Source organism: Prionailurus bengalensis, chromosome B4 (assembly GCF_016509475.1).
Source record: "Prionailurus bengalensis isolate Pbe53 chromosome B4, Fcat_Pben_1.1_paternal_pri, whole genome shotgun sequence".
NCBI lineage: Eukaryota > Metazoa > Chordata > Mammalia > Carnivora > Felidae > Prionailurus > Prionailurus bengalensis.
Window position 1 is genome coordinate 356,310 of NC_057358.1, and position 17,421 is coordinate 373,730.

The following is a 17,421-nucleotide window of genomic DNA, read 5'->3' on the forward strand; positions in this document are numbered from 1 at the left end:
ACTTCCAGAGTTTGGGCTTTTTATGCCTTATCACATTGGCTAGGACTTCTAATACAATGCTAATGTTCCTGATTTTAGGGGAAAAGCTCTCAAAGTGGACCACTGAGTATGAGGTTCCAGCTTTTTTATGTTTTAGCTCAGATTGAATAATTTTCTCAGATTGTCTTCCTAGTTATCCCATGAATGAGCACTGAATTCTATCAAATGCATTTCCTGCATCTATGGATACATCATACTATATTATTTTTCTCCTTCATTCTGTTAATATGAATCACACTGTTTTTAAATGATAAAGCAACTGTGTATTCCTGAGCTACAACATGTTTGGTTAGGATGCACTTTTAACTTAAAAAAATGCTTATTTTGAGAGAGAGGGAGGGAGAGAACGAGCAGGGGAAGGGGGGAGAGAGAGAATGAATATCCCAGACTCCAAACTCAGCACAGAGCCCAATGTGGGGCCCATGACCCAAGCCAAAATCAAGAGTTGGATGCTAGACTGACTGAGCAACCCAGGTACTCCTGATGTACTACTCTTTGTATATGTTGCTGCATTTAATATGCTAGTATTTTGTTGAGAATTTCTTTCATGTGGGATACTGGCCTGGATTTTACTTTCTGGGAATTTTTTTTAATGTTTGTTTATTCTTGAGAGACAAAGTGAGACAGAGCATGAGCAGGGGAGGGGCGGTGAGAGAGGGAGACCCAGAATCTGAAGCAGGCTCCAGGCTCTGAGCTGTCAGCACAGAACCTGATGCAGGGCTCAAACCCATGGACTACAAGATCATGACCTGAGCTGAAGTTGGACACCTAACCAACGGAGTCACCCAGGCACCCCACTTTGAGAATTTTTGTCAGATACTGGTATTTAGGTTATGCTCCTTTCATAAAACATGTTGGACAGTGTTCCATTTTCCTCTTTTCTGAACAAGTTTTTCTAGGATTGGTATTTTTTCTGTGAAATCATCTGAGCCTAGACATTCTTTTTTTCTCTCTCTCTCCTGTGAAGGTTTTGGATTGTAGATTCACTTTCTTTCTTGTATATACTAAATTACCTTCTTATAATTACCTTCTCCATCCCTGCAGTATTCTCTGTTTTGAAATTAATATTGCTAGATAATCACATAGCCACTTCAGCTCTCCTTTAAGGTTAGTATGGTACAACTTTTCTGTCCTTTTCCTTTTAATCTATTTGTGTTTAAAACGTGTTTGTCTCTCTGCCAAAAATAAATAAGCATTAAAAAAATTAAAAAAAAAAGGGAGCATCTGGGTGGCTCAGTTGGTTGAGCATCAGACTTTGGCTCAGGTCATGATCTCGCAGTCTGTGATTTCTAGCCCCGCGGCGGGCTCTGTGCTGACAGCTCAGAGCCTGGAGCCTGCTTCAGATTCTGTGTCTCCCTCTCTCTCTGACCTTCCCCCACTCATGCTCTGTCAAAAATAAATAAACATTAAAAAAAATTTAAAACGTGTTTGTTGTAGGCTACATATAGTTAGGGTTTGCTCTTTAAAAATCCAATACCATGATCTCTGCATCTTACTTGGGGTGTTTAGACCATTTATATTTATTGAATTACTAACGTGGTCAAGTTTAAATCCATCTTTTTTTATTCATTCCATCTATATTTTTGCCCTTCTTTTCAGACTTGTTTTGTATTTAGTATTGCTTTATAGGTGCATTTTATCTCCCTTGTTGGCTTATTAGTTTATTACCTGCTTAAAGAAAACAAAATTCATGGTCACTTTTGGGTTTATGGCACACACCTTTACCACAGCCTACCTTCAAGTGATATTATGCCACTTTATGTATGGTATAGAAACCCTGTGACCTTATACTTCCATTTCTCCCTTCCCAACCTCTGGACAGTTGTCATACTGATTTTCACATATGATAAACCTCACCACATATTCACCATTTCTGTATAAGCCATTGATAATCTTCTAAAGAGATTTAAGCAGTGCTAAAAGTCTTATATGTTTACCAATGCAGCTGCCATTTCCAACACTACTCATTTGTTGTACAGATCCAGATTTCAATCTGGTATCATTTCTTCTCTGAAAGGATTTTAATATGTCTTCCTGCGTGGGTATGCTGATGGTAAATCCTCAGCTTTTTTTCCTGTGGCTAAAAAAAGTAGTTAGCCTGTGTTCTTGAAAGATATACCCACTGAGTGTAAAATTCTAGGTTGATAGTTCTTTTCTTTCTGTAAAGATGTCCTCTACTGTCTTTTTCACATCATTTCTGATAAGGAATATGAAATGATCCCTATCATTGTTCCTTTGTACGCAACTTGCCTTTTCCCCCCATCTGGAGGCTTTTAAGATATGCCCTGTAACACTGGTTTTGAGCAACGTAAGCAGTTTCCTTCATGTTATATTGGAGGTAGCTGAGCTTTGAGATTTGTGGGTTTATAGTTCCATCAAAATTAAAATAGTTCTTCATATATTTTTTTCCTGGGTACAGACTCCTTCTTCCGCTTTTGGGGACTCCAAGCTTCTTATATTAAGTCACCTAAAGTTACCCCCACAGTTCACTGATGTTCTTACCATTAAATTTTTTTCTATGTTTTATTTTGCAAAGTTTCCATTGCTATGTCTTCAAGTTCACCAATACTTTCTTCTGCCATCGATTCCATCATTATATTTTTCATCCCAAATATTGTAGTTTTCCTTTCTAGAAGTTCAATTGGCTTTTTCCCCCTCTTTAACATTCCATGACTCTTCTTAACTTTTTGAATATCTGGAACATAGTTAAAATAACTCTTTTAGTGTCCTTGTCTGTAAATTTAACATCTGCATCAGTTTACTTCAGTTTTGATTGACTATTCTCTCTCCTCACTGTGGTATTTACATGTTTTGTGTAATTTTTAATAGTATATCAGACATTTATTAAATTTGACCTTACTGGGTGTTGGGTATTTTTTTAATCCCTATAAATCTTCTTGAACTTTGTTCTAAGTCAAATTACTTGGAAAGAGCTTGATCTTCCTGGTTCTTGCTTTAAATATTTGTTAGGTGGGACCTGACCAGTGCCTCATGAATTATGAGACTCTCAGTGTAGCTGCTGGGAACAAGCAGTATTCACTACAGTCCTTTTGGCTGGTTCTTTCATGGTTTTGAGTACTTTTATAACAGGATTGATGCTGATTGGTGTTCAGAGGGATACTTGAGGATGCTCTACAAACACTTGAGGCAGGTCCTCTGTGAATCCCCAGAGCTCTCCGTGTCTCTCTCCTCTGCAGCACCCTGTCCTGTTACCTGTAGCCACCTTTGTCTCCTCAGACTCAGCTCCATCTCTCCACTCAAAGAGCTCACCAGGCTCTGTCTTCCCTCAGCCCTTGTCTATTGTGCCCTGGAAGCTGTCTCAAAGCAGTGACCTGGAGAAATCACAGGGCTAACCTTGCTTCTCTCAAGGCTTTTCCTTCTTTGTTCCCTGGTATCTAGTGTCATGCTTTGTGTATTTGACCATTCTTTGCTTGTTTCAGGAGAGAGGATAAATCTGGACCCTGCTATTCCATCTTGGCCAATAGAAGAAATCCCCAACCCTATTACATGTACTTTCCCCCCTCCCTCACTCCTGATCTCTCAGATATATTTAGGTATAATCTGCATGCAATAAAATTCATCCTTAAGTTTACAGGTTGATTGAGTTTAGCCAATATATAGTCATGTAACCACCATCACAGGACACAGAAAAGTTTCATCACCCCAAAAGTCCCTCCTGCCTCTCTGCGGTCAATTCCTTCCCCTGGCCCTCAACACCTGGCAACACTGATCTGATTGTTGTGCCTACAGTTTTGCCTTATCCAGGATATCATGGAAACAAACTCAAACTCATACAGTATGCAGACCTCTGTGTCTGGCTTCCCTCACCCAGAAAATTGTTCATGAGGTCCATGCTGTTCCCTGCAGGAGTCTATTCCTCCCATTCAATAATAGAACAATGACAGTGATGATGATGATGATGATGATGATGATGATATGTTGCTGCATAAACAGACTACATCCTGCCCCTTGTCCTCAGGTAATAGATATGTAGCTGTTTCCAGGTCTTGATGATTATGAACGAAGCTGCTATACACGTTGTGTGTAAGCCCTGAAGAGGATGTACACTGTCACTCCTCTTGGGTGAACACCCAGGAGAGAACTGCTGGGTCATATGGGAAGTCCATGTGCAACCATACAAGAAACTTACAAACTGTTCTCCAAAGTTGCTGCACTGTCCCACACCCCAACCGTGATGCACAAAGACTTCAAAAATTGCCCCAGTCCTTGCCAGCATGTGATATTATTCTCTCTTCTCCTAGTGATCAGTATTGGTAGCAGTTTGCCAAGTTTATTTTTGTAAAGAATCAATTTTTAATTGTACTGAGTTTTCCATTTGTTCTGTTTTCTATTTAATTCATTTCCACATTTTTATTTTCTGTTTTCAACTTTGGGTTTTAATTTTTTTTCTCTTCCCTAGAGTTTTTAAGGTGGAAGCTTAAATAGATTTTAAACTCTCCTCTTCCCTAACACAAACATTTACTGCTGAACACTTCTTTAGGTGCAACCAACAAAATTTGTATATTTTCATTAACAATCCTTTTAAAGTGTTTCCTAATTTTTCACACGACTTCTTCTCTAATTCATGGCTTATTCATAAGTGTGCTAATTTCCAAATATTTCAGGATTTTTGGCCATCTTCCTATTATTGATTACTAGTTCAATTACATCACAGAGAATATACTCAGTGATTGCAGTCTTTTAATATTCAATGAAAATTGTTCTCTAGTCTTTCTCGGAGAATTTTTCAGGTTTGAAAGAAATGTCAACTCCACAGATGCTGGTGTCTGAGTCTGCTTGGGCTGCCATAACAAAATACCACAGACTGTGTGCCTTAACAGAAACTTATTTCCTCATGGTTCTGGAAGCTACAAGTCAGAGACCAAGGAACCGGCAAGGTTGTGTTCTGGTGAGTGCGCTCTTCCAGACTTGCTGACAGCTGCCTTCTTGCTGTGTTCACATGGCTTTTCCTCACTGTGTGTGCGGGAGGGTGTAAGCCCTGAGTTCCCTCCCTCTTGTAAGGACACCGACCCTATTAGATTAACTCTCCACCTCTAATGACCTCCTTCAGACTTTATTACCTTTTTGTGGGCCCTCTGTTTAAAATTGAGTACAGTGTTCTTAAACTTCCGTTACATCAGGTTAGGCCACAGTGTTGTTAAAATCTTCTACGTGCTGATTTTTAATGGGAGAGAGATGTAAAGTCTTCAATTATGACTCTGAATTTATCTCCCTTCCCTCTGAATTCTGTCAGTTTTGTTTCACGTATTTTGAAGCTCAGTTTTTGGGTGCATATGCATTTAGGATTTTCGTTTTACTGGTGAATTGACCCTTTAACTATCATGAAATGGACACCTGTTCACTTTTTGGTAACCTTTATGTCTAACACATTGTTTTTTGTTTTAAATTCAAGTTAGTTAACATACAATGTGGTATCTGGTTTCTGGAGTAGAACCCAGTGATGATCTCTTACATATGACACCCAGTGCTCATCCCAGCAAGTGCCCTTCTTAGCACCCATCACCCATTTAGCCCATCCTTCCACCCACCTCCCCTCCAGCAACCCTGGGTTTGTTCTCTGTAGTTAAGCGTCCCTTATGGTTTGCTTCCCTCTCTGTTATTATCTTGTTTTTCCTTCCCTCCCCCTCTTCCTGCACCCCCCCCCCCCCCCCGCACCATGTTCATCTGTTTTGTTTCGTCTTTTGCAGACTTTGTGTTTACTTTCAATCTGTCAATACCCTCAAAGTTACGGTGTGCTTCTTGGAACTACATACAGCTCAATCTTTTTAGCCTGACAATCTCTGCCTTTTAACTGGCCTACTTAATTTACATTTAATGTAACTGTTGATATAACTTTTTCCTGGTCCCTTTTGTTTTTGTTCCTCCTTTCTTCCTTCCCCCCCCGCCCCCCACCGGCACAGAGTATTTTGGGTATAGCGTTTTATCTGCTCTATTGACCACTTTGTTTTAGTTGTTGAGGTAGACATTAAAAGTTGCATAATTTATCACAACCCACCTTCACATAAGATTGCTTTAAGACAATGAACAGCAGCGTATTTCTGTCTGCCTCCCTGCCTGCCCCGAGGTTTGTTGCCCCATGTGCTGCTTCTGCTCAGGCTCAGAGGCCTCAACTGTCTTTTTGTGCGTTGGGTAGTTAATAGTCTTTAAAGAAATGTAAGGTATTTATGTATCTATACAGTGATAGAAAAAAGATCAAACATTTACCTGTGTTTACCTTTCCAAGCATTCTTCCCTTCCTCCTACAGGTCTGACCGGCCTCGTGTGATTCCTCTACCTGAGCACCTCAGCCAGACTTTGCTGAGATGATGTCCCTCAGCTTTGCGCTGTCTACAGAATCTGTTTTCTTCCCAAGAGGCACTTTCACTGGATAAACGGTTTTAGCACTTTAAAGACAGCACTCCACTGGATTCTGACTTGTATTGTTTCTGTCTTTTCTTGTCCTTTGTGCATTTTATAGCTGCTTTAACACCATCTCTAATGTTGGCATTTGATGAAGATGCGACCAGGTGTGTTTTTACTTACTTGGAGCTCACTGAGATGTCGAGTCTGTAGGTTGACACCTCTCATCAGTCCTCACCATTATGTATTCAAACTGCTCTTTGTCCCATTTCCCTCCCCTGCTGGGATCAGACTACATGGAGTCAGACAACCTGAGGTCACCCCAGAGATCTCAGAGACCGGTCCATTTTGTACCTTTCCTTTTCTCCTTGTCTTTCAACTTGGGAGAGTTTCTACTGATTGGACCTGAAGTTTACTCACTGGCCCTCTCCCCTGCTGCTGGAACCATGTGGAATCTTCTGTTCCTATGTCTGCAGCTTACATTTCTAGCATTTCCATTTGCTTTTTTGTAGTTTCTGTCTTTTGGCGATCTCTTCACGCCAGGTGTATACCTTTTCAATTAGATCCTTTAACATACATTTCATAGTTATTTTAGAGCTGCTGGTAATTCCAGCATGTCTGCTCTACTGACCATTTCTTCTTATGGCCACATAGTAGATTTCCTTTTCTTTCTGTATGTCTTTTGGGTTTTTACTGTAAGGCAAGCATTGCATTTAAAAGACCAGTGGAGACTGAAGTAACAAACACGCTACTCCTGGAAAGGGCACACCCTTCTCTGACCTCGTCTGGGTGTCTCAGTGAGTATGCTGCAGGTGGTCTGGGCTCTCCCAACAGCACCAGTGAGGTGCCATTCAATGCTGGCTTCATGACAGGGCAGGACCAAGAGTTGGAATCTGAGACTCTGGACACCAGCTTTTTGCCTGATGAGGTGGTTCTCCCTTCTGTCCAGCCTCTCCCCAGCTGTCTCCATTCTGCAGCCCAACGTCCAGCCTTTGGAAGGCAAATGTGCCGTGTTTGGTGAAGGCCCAGGGGGCTGAGAGGCACGTGCTCCTGACACACCTCCATCTTCAGAGTACCAGAGTACTGCACCCAGCAGAGTGGGGCTGCCCAAAGGAAGGTACTCGATTCCTGCTCCCTGCTCAGCCCTCAGTCCCTCTGCTTCCCACCCACGGAAGGCCCACAGCCCCTCAGAGGAAATGGTTTCCCTCCCAGGGCCCCTCCTGAGGCTTCAGAATCCTGCTGCTTTGCTTTTACTGGAGGCCTGAAGAACCTTAGAGGATTCTCTCGGCTCTCCTGCCCTGCAGACCCCTCTGGACAGGGCTGGTGCAGGGATGCGGAGTGACGGAGCCGTGCCCCTTGGGATTTGCACCCTCCTCCCCACACTACATGCCGCATCAGCGCTCTGGCTGGTCTCTCTGGCGAATTCCTCCTGCCGCTCCTGTGCCAGGATGAAAACTTGGGTCTCTTCTCTCCACACAGGACTTCGGTTCATTGACGCTTCTGGAAGCTTCAGCTCTCTGATGGATCATAAAACCTTTTAACTTGTATATATTAACCGGATTTTTTTAATTGTTAGGGTTGGAATGTGACTTCTACAGCCTAGTAAAAAATGGAAGCCCAGACTTCTTTTTAATAAATGTCTCTTTTACTAACATCAAGCAGAGCCGGTTTCTGTGGTTGGTATTAAGCATTTGATTGAATCAGAAATTGGTATCAGGAGTGGCCGCAGTGAGAGGCTGGCAGGGAAATGAGTGGGTCTGTTAGGGCCAGAGGTAGTGAAAATCCAGCTCACGTGCCAGGCCAGACTGTGGCAGTCCGTGCCGCGTACTGACTAACCAGTTAATTAGCTAACTTTCACCAAGGTCAGCAAACCCACGTGCAGAGAAGAAGCCTGCCTGCTTCTGCAGAATTTCCCAGGAGCACAGCCATGACCATTGGCTCACATGCCACCTGCTTCTGCTTGGAGCTATGCTGGCAGAGCAGTGCTGTGCAGACTGGCCACATGGGCCACAGGCCCAGGCTGCCTGCTCTCAACCCTGCAAGACAAAGTGCTATGAAGGCTTCAGGACAGACGGCTGCCAGTCCCCCCAGCGTGAAAGCATGCAGACTGGGAAGCAGGGTGGCTGTGTCTGTGAGCGCAGCTCAAGGGGAAGGACCAAAGAGCTCCTAAGCCCATGTTCCTGGTTCAAGGCACAGGCTACAACCTAGAACTTCCTGTGACTGATAATGCACCAACTCAAGCCAAAGTGAACGGACAGTGAGGTGGGCACAGGTATTCACCCACAGGTGGACAGCCCATCAGGGTGTCTGGGACCCTACGCTCTCCCTGTGGTTACCCCCAAAGCTCCAGAGTGTCCAGAGGGGAAGACACACGTGGAAAGCGGCAGGTCTGACGCCAACTGCCTGTCACCGTGGTCACTCCATGCCTAGCACACGCCCAGAGCAGCCCTACAGAGGGACGCGTGAATGTGCCTCCCCTGTCCCTCCGCCCATGATCCTACAGAGCCCGTCCGTCCGTGGTGGTGGACTTTACAACCTAGTGCATGGCTTCACTATCAGCAAGGGAAGGGCTACCACCTAGAAATAGCTCAAGTGCCGACGCTTCAGCTCATTTCTTCTTTGGACAGATGGTGGGTGTGTTACTACTGGTTCTAAAAGTGAAAGCCACGTTAGGAGAATTTTTTAGGGGGCAGGCGACATGTAAGAATGGGACAAAGAGTATGTGCTGATTTGGCCAGACAGAGGGATAGGGTAAAACAGCAATCAGTCACCCCTTTTGGTCACCAACCATCTGAACCCTTTTCCTGTATTTGGGGGACCCTCCCCCTACCTTTGGAGCTGTGAGGGATACAAGGCCCCCGTTCTGTGTAGTAACTAAGAACGGCCCACACTGTCCTCCCCACCACCCCAGAAGCCAGCATGTGACCAGGTAACCGTGTCCACTCACGGCTCCAAAGTCTGAGCCCCCTGCAGATGTGCTGGAAGTGGGGCTGGCATCTAGGACCAGCCGCTCAGTGGTGCAGTTTACAACACCAGTGTCCTCCCAGGAACGGCGCTGGGGCATGAGCTATTCCTGGGTGCATGGTCCCAACCCAGGTCCTCGAGCTCCTGGGCTGCTTGTGAGCATGACCCATGGTGTCTTGGTAAATGCATTTTCACTTAAATTGCCAAAGAAGGTTCCTGCTGCGTGCAAATCAGAACACTGACTGGTGCACTGGTAACCAGTACAGGTCCATGGTCTCCAGTGTTCATCTTCATGATCTGGGACAACACAGATCAGCAGGAAAGGGTGTGTGAGTTTCCACTGAATATGACTAATTCCAGGAAGCATACAACCCCCTACGGCCCCTCGTTTATTTTTATTTTGCTCCATCTAAAAGCACTGGAGGTGGAACAATGAATGGAGAGCTCAAATTAATGAAAGTATTATAGCTATTAATTTTAGTTTGAGAATTACTTAAGATGTATATTGGCCTCTGAGCTTCCTGTTTTTTTTTTTCCTTTCCAACAATCAGTGACTTCACTTTTCATTATCACAGTGGCTGTATTTCTCCTGCATTTGTGAGTTTTAAGATTTAAGGTTGGCTATAACTGTTACTATTGATTTAGTCCCATACAGCTATTTATAATGAGTTTTCCTCCCAGATAGTTGTTAGTTTTCTAAAATATAATAAAGATCAAAGTTTCTGCTTAAGGTGACTTTAAAGTCTTAGAAAAAAAGATGACCTCATCTTCCCTCCCTTCTTTCTGCTGGGGAGGAGAATGCTCAGCTTTCTGTTGCAGTGAGCTAAATTTCTCACTCGAATACAACCGAAGACCTTTCAGCTTATACTTCTGACAAGAGCAACTGTGACCGGAGGTGACGTCTTTTTCAAAAGAGGTTAATAAGCACGTGACACTTCCTAACAGCACTAAGCGAAATTTATGTCAAACTTAATTAAACTGAGAAGTCATAATTTGACCTAATGTCCGCTTCTGTCATAGATTTAACAAATCTAAATCGTTTTAAACCTGTTTTTATGGCTAAAGATTCTGGGAAATGTCATCTCTAAGTATAAAAAATGGCACATACTTCTGCGTTTCTTTCTTGTCTACAATATACCAGTATTTCGTGTAAAACCCAAGGCAGCCACACTTAATTTTATGGGTCCATTCTGCCACCACTGAGCTAGAACGTGGAGCTCAAGGGGGGTGTGCCAAAATAATTAAAGTGGCAGGTCCTGCCTCAGAACAATAAGCGGGTAAATAAATCACTTGGTTTCTGAGACGGAAGTGCTGAGTCAACAGCATGGAAATTATACCTCAATTTTCTATTTTTATGATGGTCTCACGTCGAAATTTTTTGTACTTGCCCATTTGTATATTTGACAATGATCCATCTGTCGATCTTCCTGATTTTGTCTTAAATCATGCAGGGCTTCATGCAGCAGTGTAAGCAAGCGGCCAGCACTGCTCTGAGCTGCCCAGACGCCTTCCCTGTAGGCCCCCCACCCCCACAGCAACAGACTGGAACGCTTCCCTCAGCGGCCTCCTACCCACAAAAACACGGCTTTCACAGTGCCCGATTCAGGTCGCACGAAACAGCGGGTCTGCCTTAAGACACTAGAGAGGAGGACACCATTAGAAACAACTCAGGTTCTCCTGGTGTTCGCTGTCCGAGCCTGCTCGGATCACGTGGTCCGTGAGCAGTGAAGGCCCTGTCTCTACCTCCCTGCTTGGTCGACGGGGGACGTTCACTTAACTCGTCTGAGCCTCAGTCTCCTCCATCTGAACAAAACGATGAACTTACCCCAGTGAGGTGTGGGGAGATCCAACCAGATGCTACCTGGAACCGCAGGGCCCAATACCCTGGTCAGAGAACGCTTGTGTCCTAAGGGTGAACGTCTTCTCGCCTAAGTTGCAGGCCCGGGACCTGCGACCTGAGCTAACTACACCGAGGGACAGGGAACCCTTGATTCTCGCTGGCAAGGGAGAGCTACAGCCAGGCCACGGCTTCGATCTGGTGGACCCTCACGCCATGGGCTCACCGCGGAGGGGACTCGTCGTTGCCACAGAACTACTTCACACCGGAGGCTGGACTCTTAACAAAAAAACCGCGCCTGGTTTCTCCAAAGTGATTGGTATCTGCAGCTAAAGGGATCGAATTCTGGTCTTTTGATAAGGTTGAGTCAGCTCTGAGCATCAGCTGTGCGACCACATGAGACGCTGCGCCGGGCTGAGTCCCTCACTGACTGCGGGACCAGAAGCTGTTTACAAAGGGATGAGCCGTGGCAGAAAGCGTCAGGTGTGAGGGGTGAAGTGCCACGGGAGGTCAGAGCAGCTCGAGAACTCAGAGGGCCACGGAGAGAGGTTTTTGTCACATGAAGATGGCAGAAGTGCAGTTCAGGCCAAGAACGGCACGAGTCGTGGGGCCCAGGAGTAAAAGCATCAGACTCTGTGGTGGAGAATGGCCTTTAGTGTAAAACTGCAGAGTTGGGAGGGATGCTTGGGGCTAGATGACGAGAGTCAGCGCGCCATCCATGAAAACCATTCTTGCAAAGTAAAAACGATCCCCTACCCTGTATCTCCATGTAACGTTAAGACCCCACTTTAGTCTGCAGTCATAAAAACCTGTCCACCGTGTGACTCGGCCTTCCCCCGAAGAGCAGGGACCCCTTCTGAGAGTGGCAGGTGTCCCCACAGAACACGGCCCCGTGACTGCACGGACGAGGCCCCACCCCATCTGGCAGCGTCCCTCCCCACCCACTAGGCACCTGGCAGAGGGGAGGCTCCTTCCCGCTCCCGCCGGGGCTGGTCTAGAGGACGTCGCGCCAACTGGCAGGCCCACAGCGAGGACGGCCGTCAGTCCTCCTGAGAAGGCGTCCCAGACAGTAACGCGTCAGCGGAAGACAAGCGTCCCCGCTCAGTGACTGCACGTGTGCTGCTGGTTCTGCCAGTTCTGCTCCAAGGGGAAAGCTGAAACGCCCAGCGCCTTTACACACTCAAGTCCAGTATTTGGAACTGAGGGAGGATTATAGCTTTTTGTGCTTTTGATAGTTTTACACCAAGGCATTAACGGTATTACTTCTGGGTAAATGGAATTATGGACTTAATCATTTATTTACCGGCTAATCTGTATTTGCTGTTTTTCTGAAATACTCCTTTATAAAAATATTCAATCTGTAAGAAATTCAGAAACGTTCAGGGTATTTCCCTTATGTGTAAACATTCATAAACTTCAGTGTTGTGTGTTTGACAAATCTCATTAGGCACTTGCGGGTCAAGCCCTACAGAAACGCCGTGGGAGCGGGAGCCATGGGTGTCCCCTTGGACCGTGGGCTCTGCTCGCAGCCGTCCCCCACGCTTGCTGTAATTTGTGCTCCGACTCATGGAAAACTAATGTTTCCACTGACCGGCCCTGCCTCAGGCTTCTGCCTCTCTGGCTTCCTGGGGCACTTTGCTGAGATACCACTTGCTTGGGGGGGGGGGGGGGGGCTTCTTTGACCCCCGTGTCCAAGTCGCTTCACTCACTTACTGAAAAAGCCTCTGCATGTTCACTCTGTACCTCACTGATTATAAGGAAATGCCCAATGAGGGTACAGTCTGACTCAGGTGACTCAAGGCTCCTTGCCATCTGGGGGCCCTCCCTTGAGCTGCAGGGACACTGCTGTGTGTGAAGATGGGGTGCTGCCTCCTCAAAGCCAGAAAACCCCTCCATCCTGAAACACACCTGGCCCCACGTATTTTGGCAAGGGACCATGAGCCTGCATTGCTTTTTAGGATACGCTTGATCTCTGCCGACTTTCACTGATACTAACCATTCAGAAAAAGGAAAAGTGGCTGAAAATGAGTTGAGAATAAAGCAAACAAACAAGTGGAAAAAAACGTAAAATGTACGAAAATATTTCAAGATGCTGCCAAGATTCCAAACTAGCACCATGCCCACGATGGCAATGCCCCTCTGGATGTAGTAGAAAATTAGAAGAAAGGAAAGAAAGGAAAGAAAGGAAAGAAAGGAAAGAAAGGAAAGAAAGGAAAGAAAGAAAGAAAGAAAGAAAGAAAGAAAGAAAGAAAGAAAGAAAGAAAGAAAGAAAGAAAGAAAAACCCATCTGCAGCTAATGTTTCTGAAGCAATCACATCAGACCAGTCACATGGCAAGAGGCCCTCCTTGGCCAATATCCGTGGCACAGCAGCACCCAGAGTGCCGGCGAGGACACGGCCGCCCCGGAGCTTTCTGAGGTCACCCGTGGGGGTGACTGTGAGCAACCACCTCTGGGGTCAGAAATGCAGGACAGTGCAAGTCGGGAGGAGACCTGTGTCAACATGCCCCCTTCCAGCACCTGCTATGACTGGCGTTTCTATCTCTCAATATGTTCGAGGAACAAAGTCTACAGCTGTGCCCTGTGATGGAATTCCTATGTGGCTTCCCTGTCCTCGTGTTCAGGCAGCCCTGACCCGGTACAGAATCTCCACGGACGGGTGTGCCAGTGTTCAGGGTTCAAAGAAAGAAAGGAATAGTGAGGATGGTCACAGGTGGGCTTTTAGCCACAGTTGCCACAAGAGTATCTTACGAGGACTGCCTCACACCTATGCCACAGAGGTGCAGCCAATCACGACTGATCGTTTCCAGAGTGCCATCCCAGCAGCCAATTCCCAAGTCTGCTAAAGTACCTGGCATTCTTCCTACAGAAATTACTGCCTGTACAGGATTTCTTGCCACAATGAAACCTGTGTCTAGTATGGCATCTTTACAAAGCCTGACTTCAGGAGCCTGGGCCAACTGCTACTCACGTTAACAAAAGTTAAACTGTTTCAGTACAGAATAAGTTCTACGAATGCTAGTTATGAGTCATGGCTACTGACCAACGCAGAGTGAAAAAAAAGAAAAAGAAAAAAACCACAAACAAGTGTGTACCAATCACATGCATTCGATTAAAGCGTGTCTTGTACGCGTAGCTCAGCGTCGGCCAAGGAGACTACCCCCACTACTCTGTGTGCCTGACATTTACAAGTCACTCTGACTGGGGCACTTAGGGATCCATGAACCCACCTGCAAGCAAATGGCCAGGTTCACTCTGCAGCCGAAGGAGGTGCTCACGGCCCGCGGGTGGAGACCCAGGTCTTTAAAGAGCTTTGAGAAAGACTGGGTGAGTGCTATCCGAGGCCGCTCCTCTGCCACGACCACACAGGTCCGCACGCGGGACAAGTCCAGGCCCCGTGCCTAGAAGCAAGGACAGCAGCGGTGAGACGTCAGCCTTTCAGGGCTCAAGGGTGTGACCTTCTCAACCAGATGGGTGGAAGTCACACACACTCCACACACTCATTCCCAGGGCCTGGTGTCCACGTTGCTAATTAAACTGCCCTAGGACATGCGCGTGGAAAAAGAAATCATTCAGGTGCCAGATTATCAAAGACGCCACTGGAAACAGACCTTAAAAACCAGCAAGATGCAGCACAAGGAGCACGAGGAGGCCAAGCAAGGTCCTGGACAAAGGAATTAAGGGACAGGGTGTGCGGAAGCGAGGAAGCACCTGGATACACGCCTGCAAGACACGGATACGCAACAGCACACGCTGCCCACGAGTGAGAAACCCTATGTTCAATGTAATGGTGGAAAAGACACATTCCTTCTGGGTCCCATGAGACTTAAAAGGTTACGCCAAATTCTCACGACTAAGAATGTCTGAGCACACCTCAGTTCTGCGCCAAATCCAGTGAACTGACTCGGAGGAGGGCCTCCCATGAGGGGAGCACGGGACTCTGTGCGGAGGCCGCTTCCCGGCTGGGCTGGGGGCCCGCGGGGTGGAAGGAGCCGCGTTTATGTGGCGGCGGGTGGTGAACGATGGTCTCCAGCAGAACACGAGCAGTGGGAGGACGTGCGGCACAGGCAGAGCCACGCAGCCCTCCCGGACCCCGCCCCCCCCCCCCCCCCCCCCCGCACAGCAGCCTGAGCACAGGGCACGGACACAGGCTCCTGAACAGTGCAGGAGACACCAGCTCAGGTCACTCTGGCACCGGGAGCTCATGCACAGATAGGACCTCACAGACAAAAATCACACAGAAAACATTAAAACTGGGTGATACCAACGATCGTTCACACAGTTGCGTGTTTGGGGCGGCAGTGCGGCCTGCGTCTCGAGATGGCGGACCTGGATGGAGCCAGACATTCCAAACAGGGCTCCAAAATTCATTAAGTGTAAGAACTTGCTAAGGGTGCCCAATTTCTCTGTCACGTAAGTGTCCTCATCTTTAAAATGCAGACAGTAGTGGTTCCCACTTCACACACCCGTTGTAAAGGTTAGATGAATCAACACGTAAAGTGCTTAGAAAGCACTCAATTGTGTCATTGTTCGTGAAAGGTACTCCATGATTTTATAAAACAATACGGGTGGATGTAAGTGATAAGCAGGTCTTACAAATTTCTTTTCCTATATATATTTATAATTTCAAGAAATTACGCCTTTATTTACATAACTTAATGTGAATGTTATCTCGTATTTCTTTTCTTGTTTAAACTTAATGCATTAGTTCTAAACAGGAAAACAAAATTCAGGATATAAACGTATTGCGTAAGTATTTGTATATACTTATTTATATGTACAGACAATTTACGTACGCCCATGCACACACACATACACGATATAACCTATATATACAAAAAAAAGATATAAGCAATGGATAGAATCAGAATATAAATCAACACAGGTGTATGACTATTCTCTCCTCCCCCCTTACTTGGATAATGACTACTTCATTTACCATGAAAATATGTCTATCAAAATGTTATTGGTTTAAGTGGAAGGAAATGCTAATATTTTGATTAGGATGCACACCTATAAATCAGGGTGATCGAGGAAAACAAAAATGAACAGCTAAATTCAAATTATCACTTGAACACCAGCATCACAGTAAAACTAACTCCACTGAACAAGGGAATTCACCAACAGAAGAAAAGGCAATTTAGGGCCTTTCAGGCAGACCTAATGGAATCACAGACATCAGTGCCACACACCCTGACCTATAACTCTTGGTGGCAGTGGGACATCATCTTCTAAACTAAGGTTTTCACATGAAATCAGTCTTGGAAGCTTCCGGTGACAGCAGATTATACCTCGGTTTTTGTGGACAATCGTTTTAGCACCAGCAAACCCTCCCCATGCCCTCTGACAGCGAGCTTCCCTAGGATGCTGGCAGGTGTTCCCCTGGAAGCCGGGTGACAGGCTGCTTACCTTGAGTGATTCTGTCTGTGAGCCCAGCCCCTTGGTACAAAGTTCCATCACTGAATAGGAGCAGAACGTGTCCCGGACTTTGTACTGACTCACGGCAAGAAGCCACAAGGCAGGGTTGGTTTCCAGCTCAGAAGGCGGGATGAGAATGGACTGGTGCCCAGAGTACACGCTGCAGAGACAGACAGAGGGGCCGGGTGAGCAGGGGGCCGCAGACATGCGCTCGGCCCTCCAGGTTTGCAAACACAAAATGAAAGCGAGCTCACGGAGACACAAAAGAACTATAGGAATCATGGTTCAGTGGCTGCCTTTTTGAGCACTCGTCTGAAAACGTAAAAGCGGAGAGGCTGTTACATTTCTCCCAAAGCCGCTACATTAGCAAAATGCAGGAAACGCGGGGATGAATTTATAAAACTGTATGCTTTCTTTAGCGGAGCGTCTAATCGAGTCCTTTGTCCATTCTTCTTAGGTCATCTCTAGGCCCAACGTGGAGCTTGAACTCATGACCCTGAGATCAAGAGTCACACACTCCACTGATGGAGCCTCCAGGCCCCTTGTCCATTTAGTTTTCAACTGGCTTTTATTGCATTACTGATCGAGGAATTTCAAACCCCAGTATGTTGAAACCAAAACTCAAGACGTGTGAGAGTCATCCGACGGTGAGTAATTCACATGCACACACACGCTGTCGTAAAGCTGCACGGCTTTCTCTCTTACTTCATTACTTAACAGTAACCTGTAAGCTGGGAATGTTCCTTAATCTGATCGCCTAGGAAGGAACAGCACAGTGAGTAAAAGAGAGCACCGCCATACTTCG

The 17,421-nt window shown here is 46.0% G+C and overlaps 1 protein-coding gene across 5 annotated transcripts in view; it reads right to left on the reverse strand.

Annotated features, from left to right (window-relative positions):
• The window catches only part of DIP2C (disco interacting protein 2 homolog C), a 416,639-nt gene that overhangs the window by 36,648 nt on the left and 362,570 nt on the right, over positions 1 to 17,421 (reverse strand). For 4 of the 5 annotated variants that reach the window (XM_043563220.1, XM_043563219.1, XM_043563218.1 and 1 more), the window contains 2 exons: positions 16,608 to 16,776; positions 14,429 to 14,599 (listed from right to left, as the gene is read on the reverse strand). In XM_043563220.1, coding sequence (XP_043419155.1) covers positions 14,429 to 14,599; positions 16,608 to 16,776 — 340 coding nt within the window. Of the gene's footprint in view, positions 1 to 1,402; positions 2,735 to 14,428; positions 14,600 to 16,607; positions 16,777 to 17,421 lie in introns of those variants that run through there. The other variant, XM_043563221.1, reaches the window with a different exon arrangement.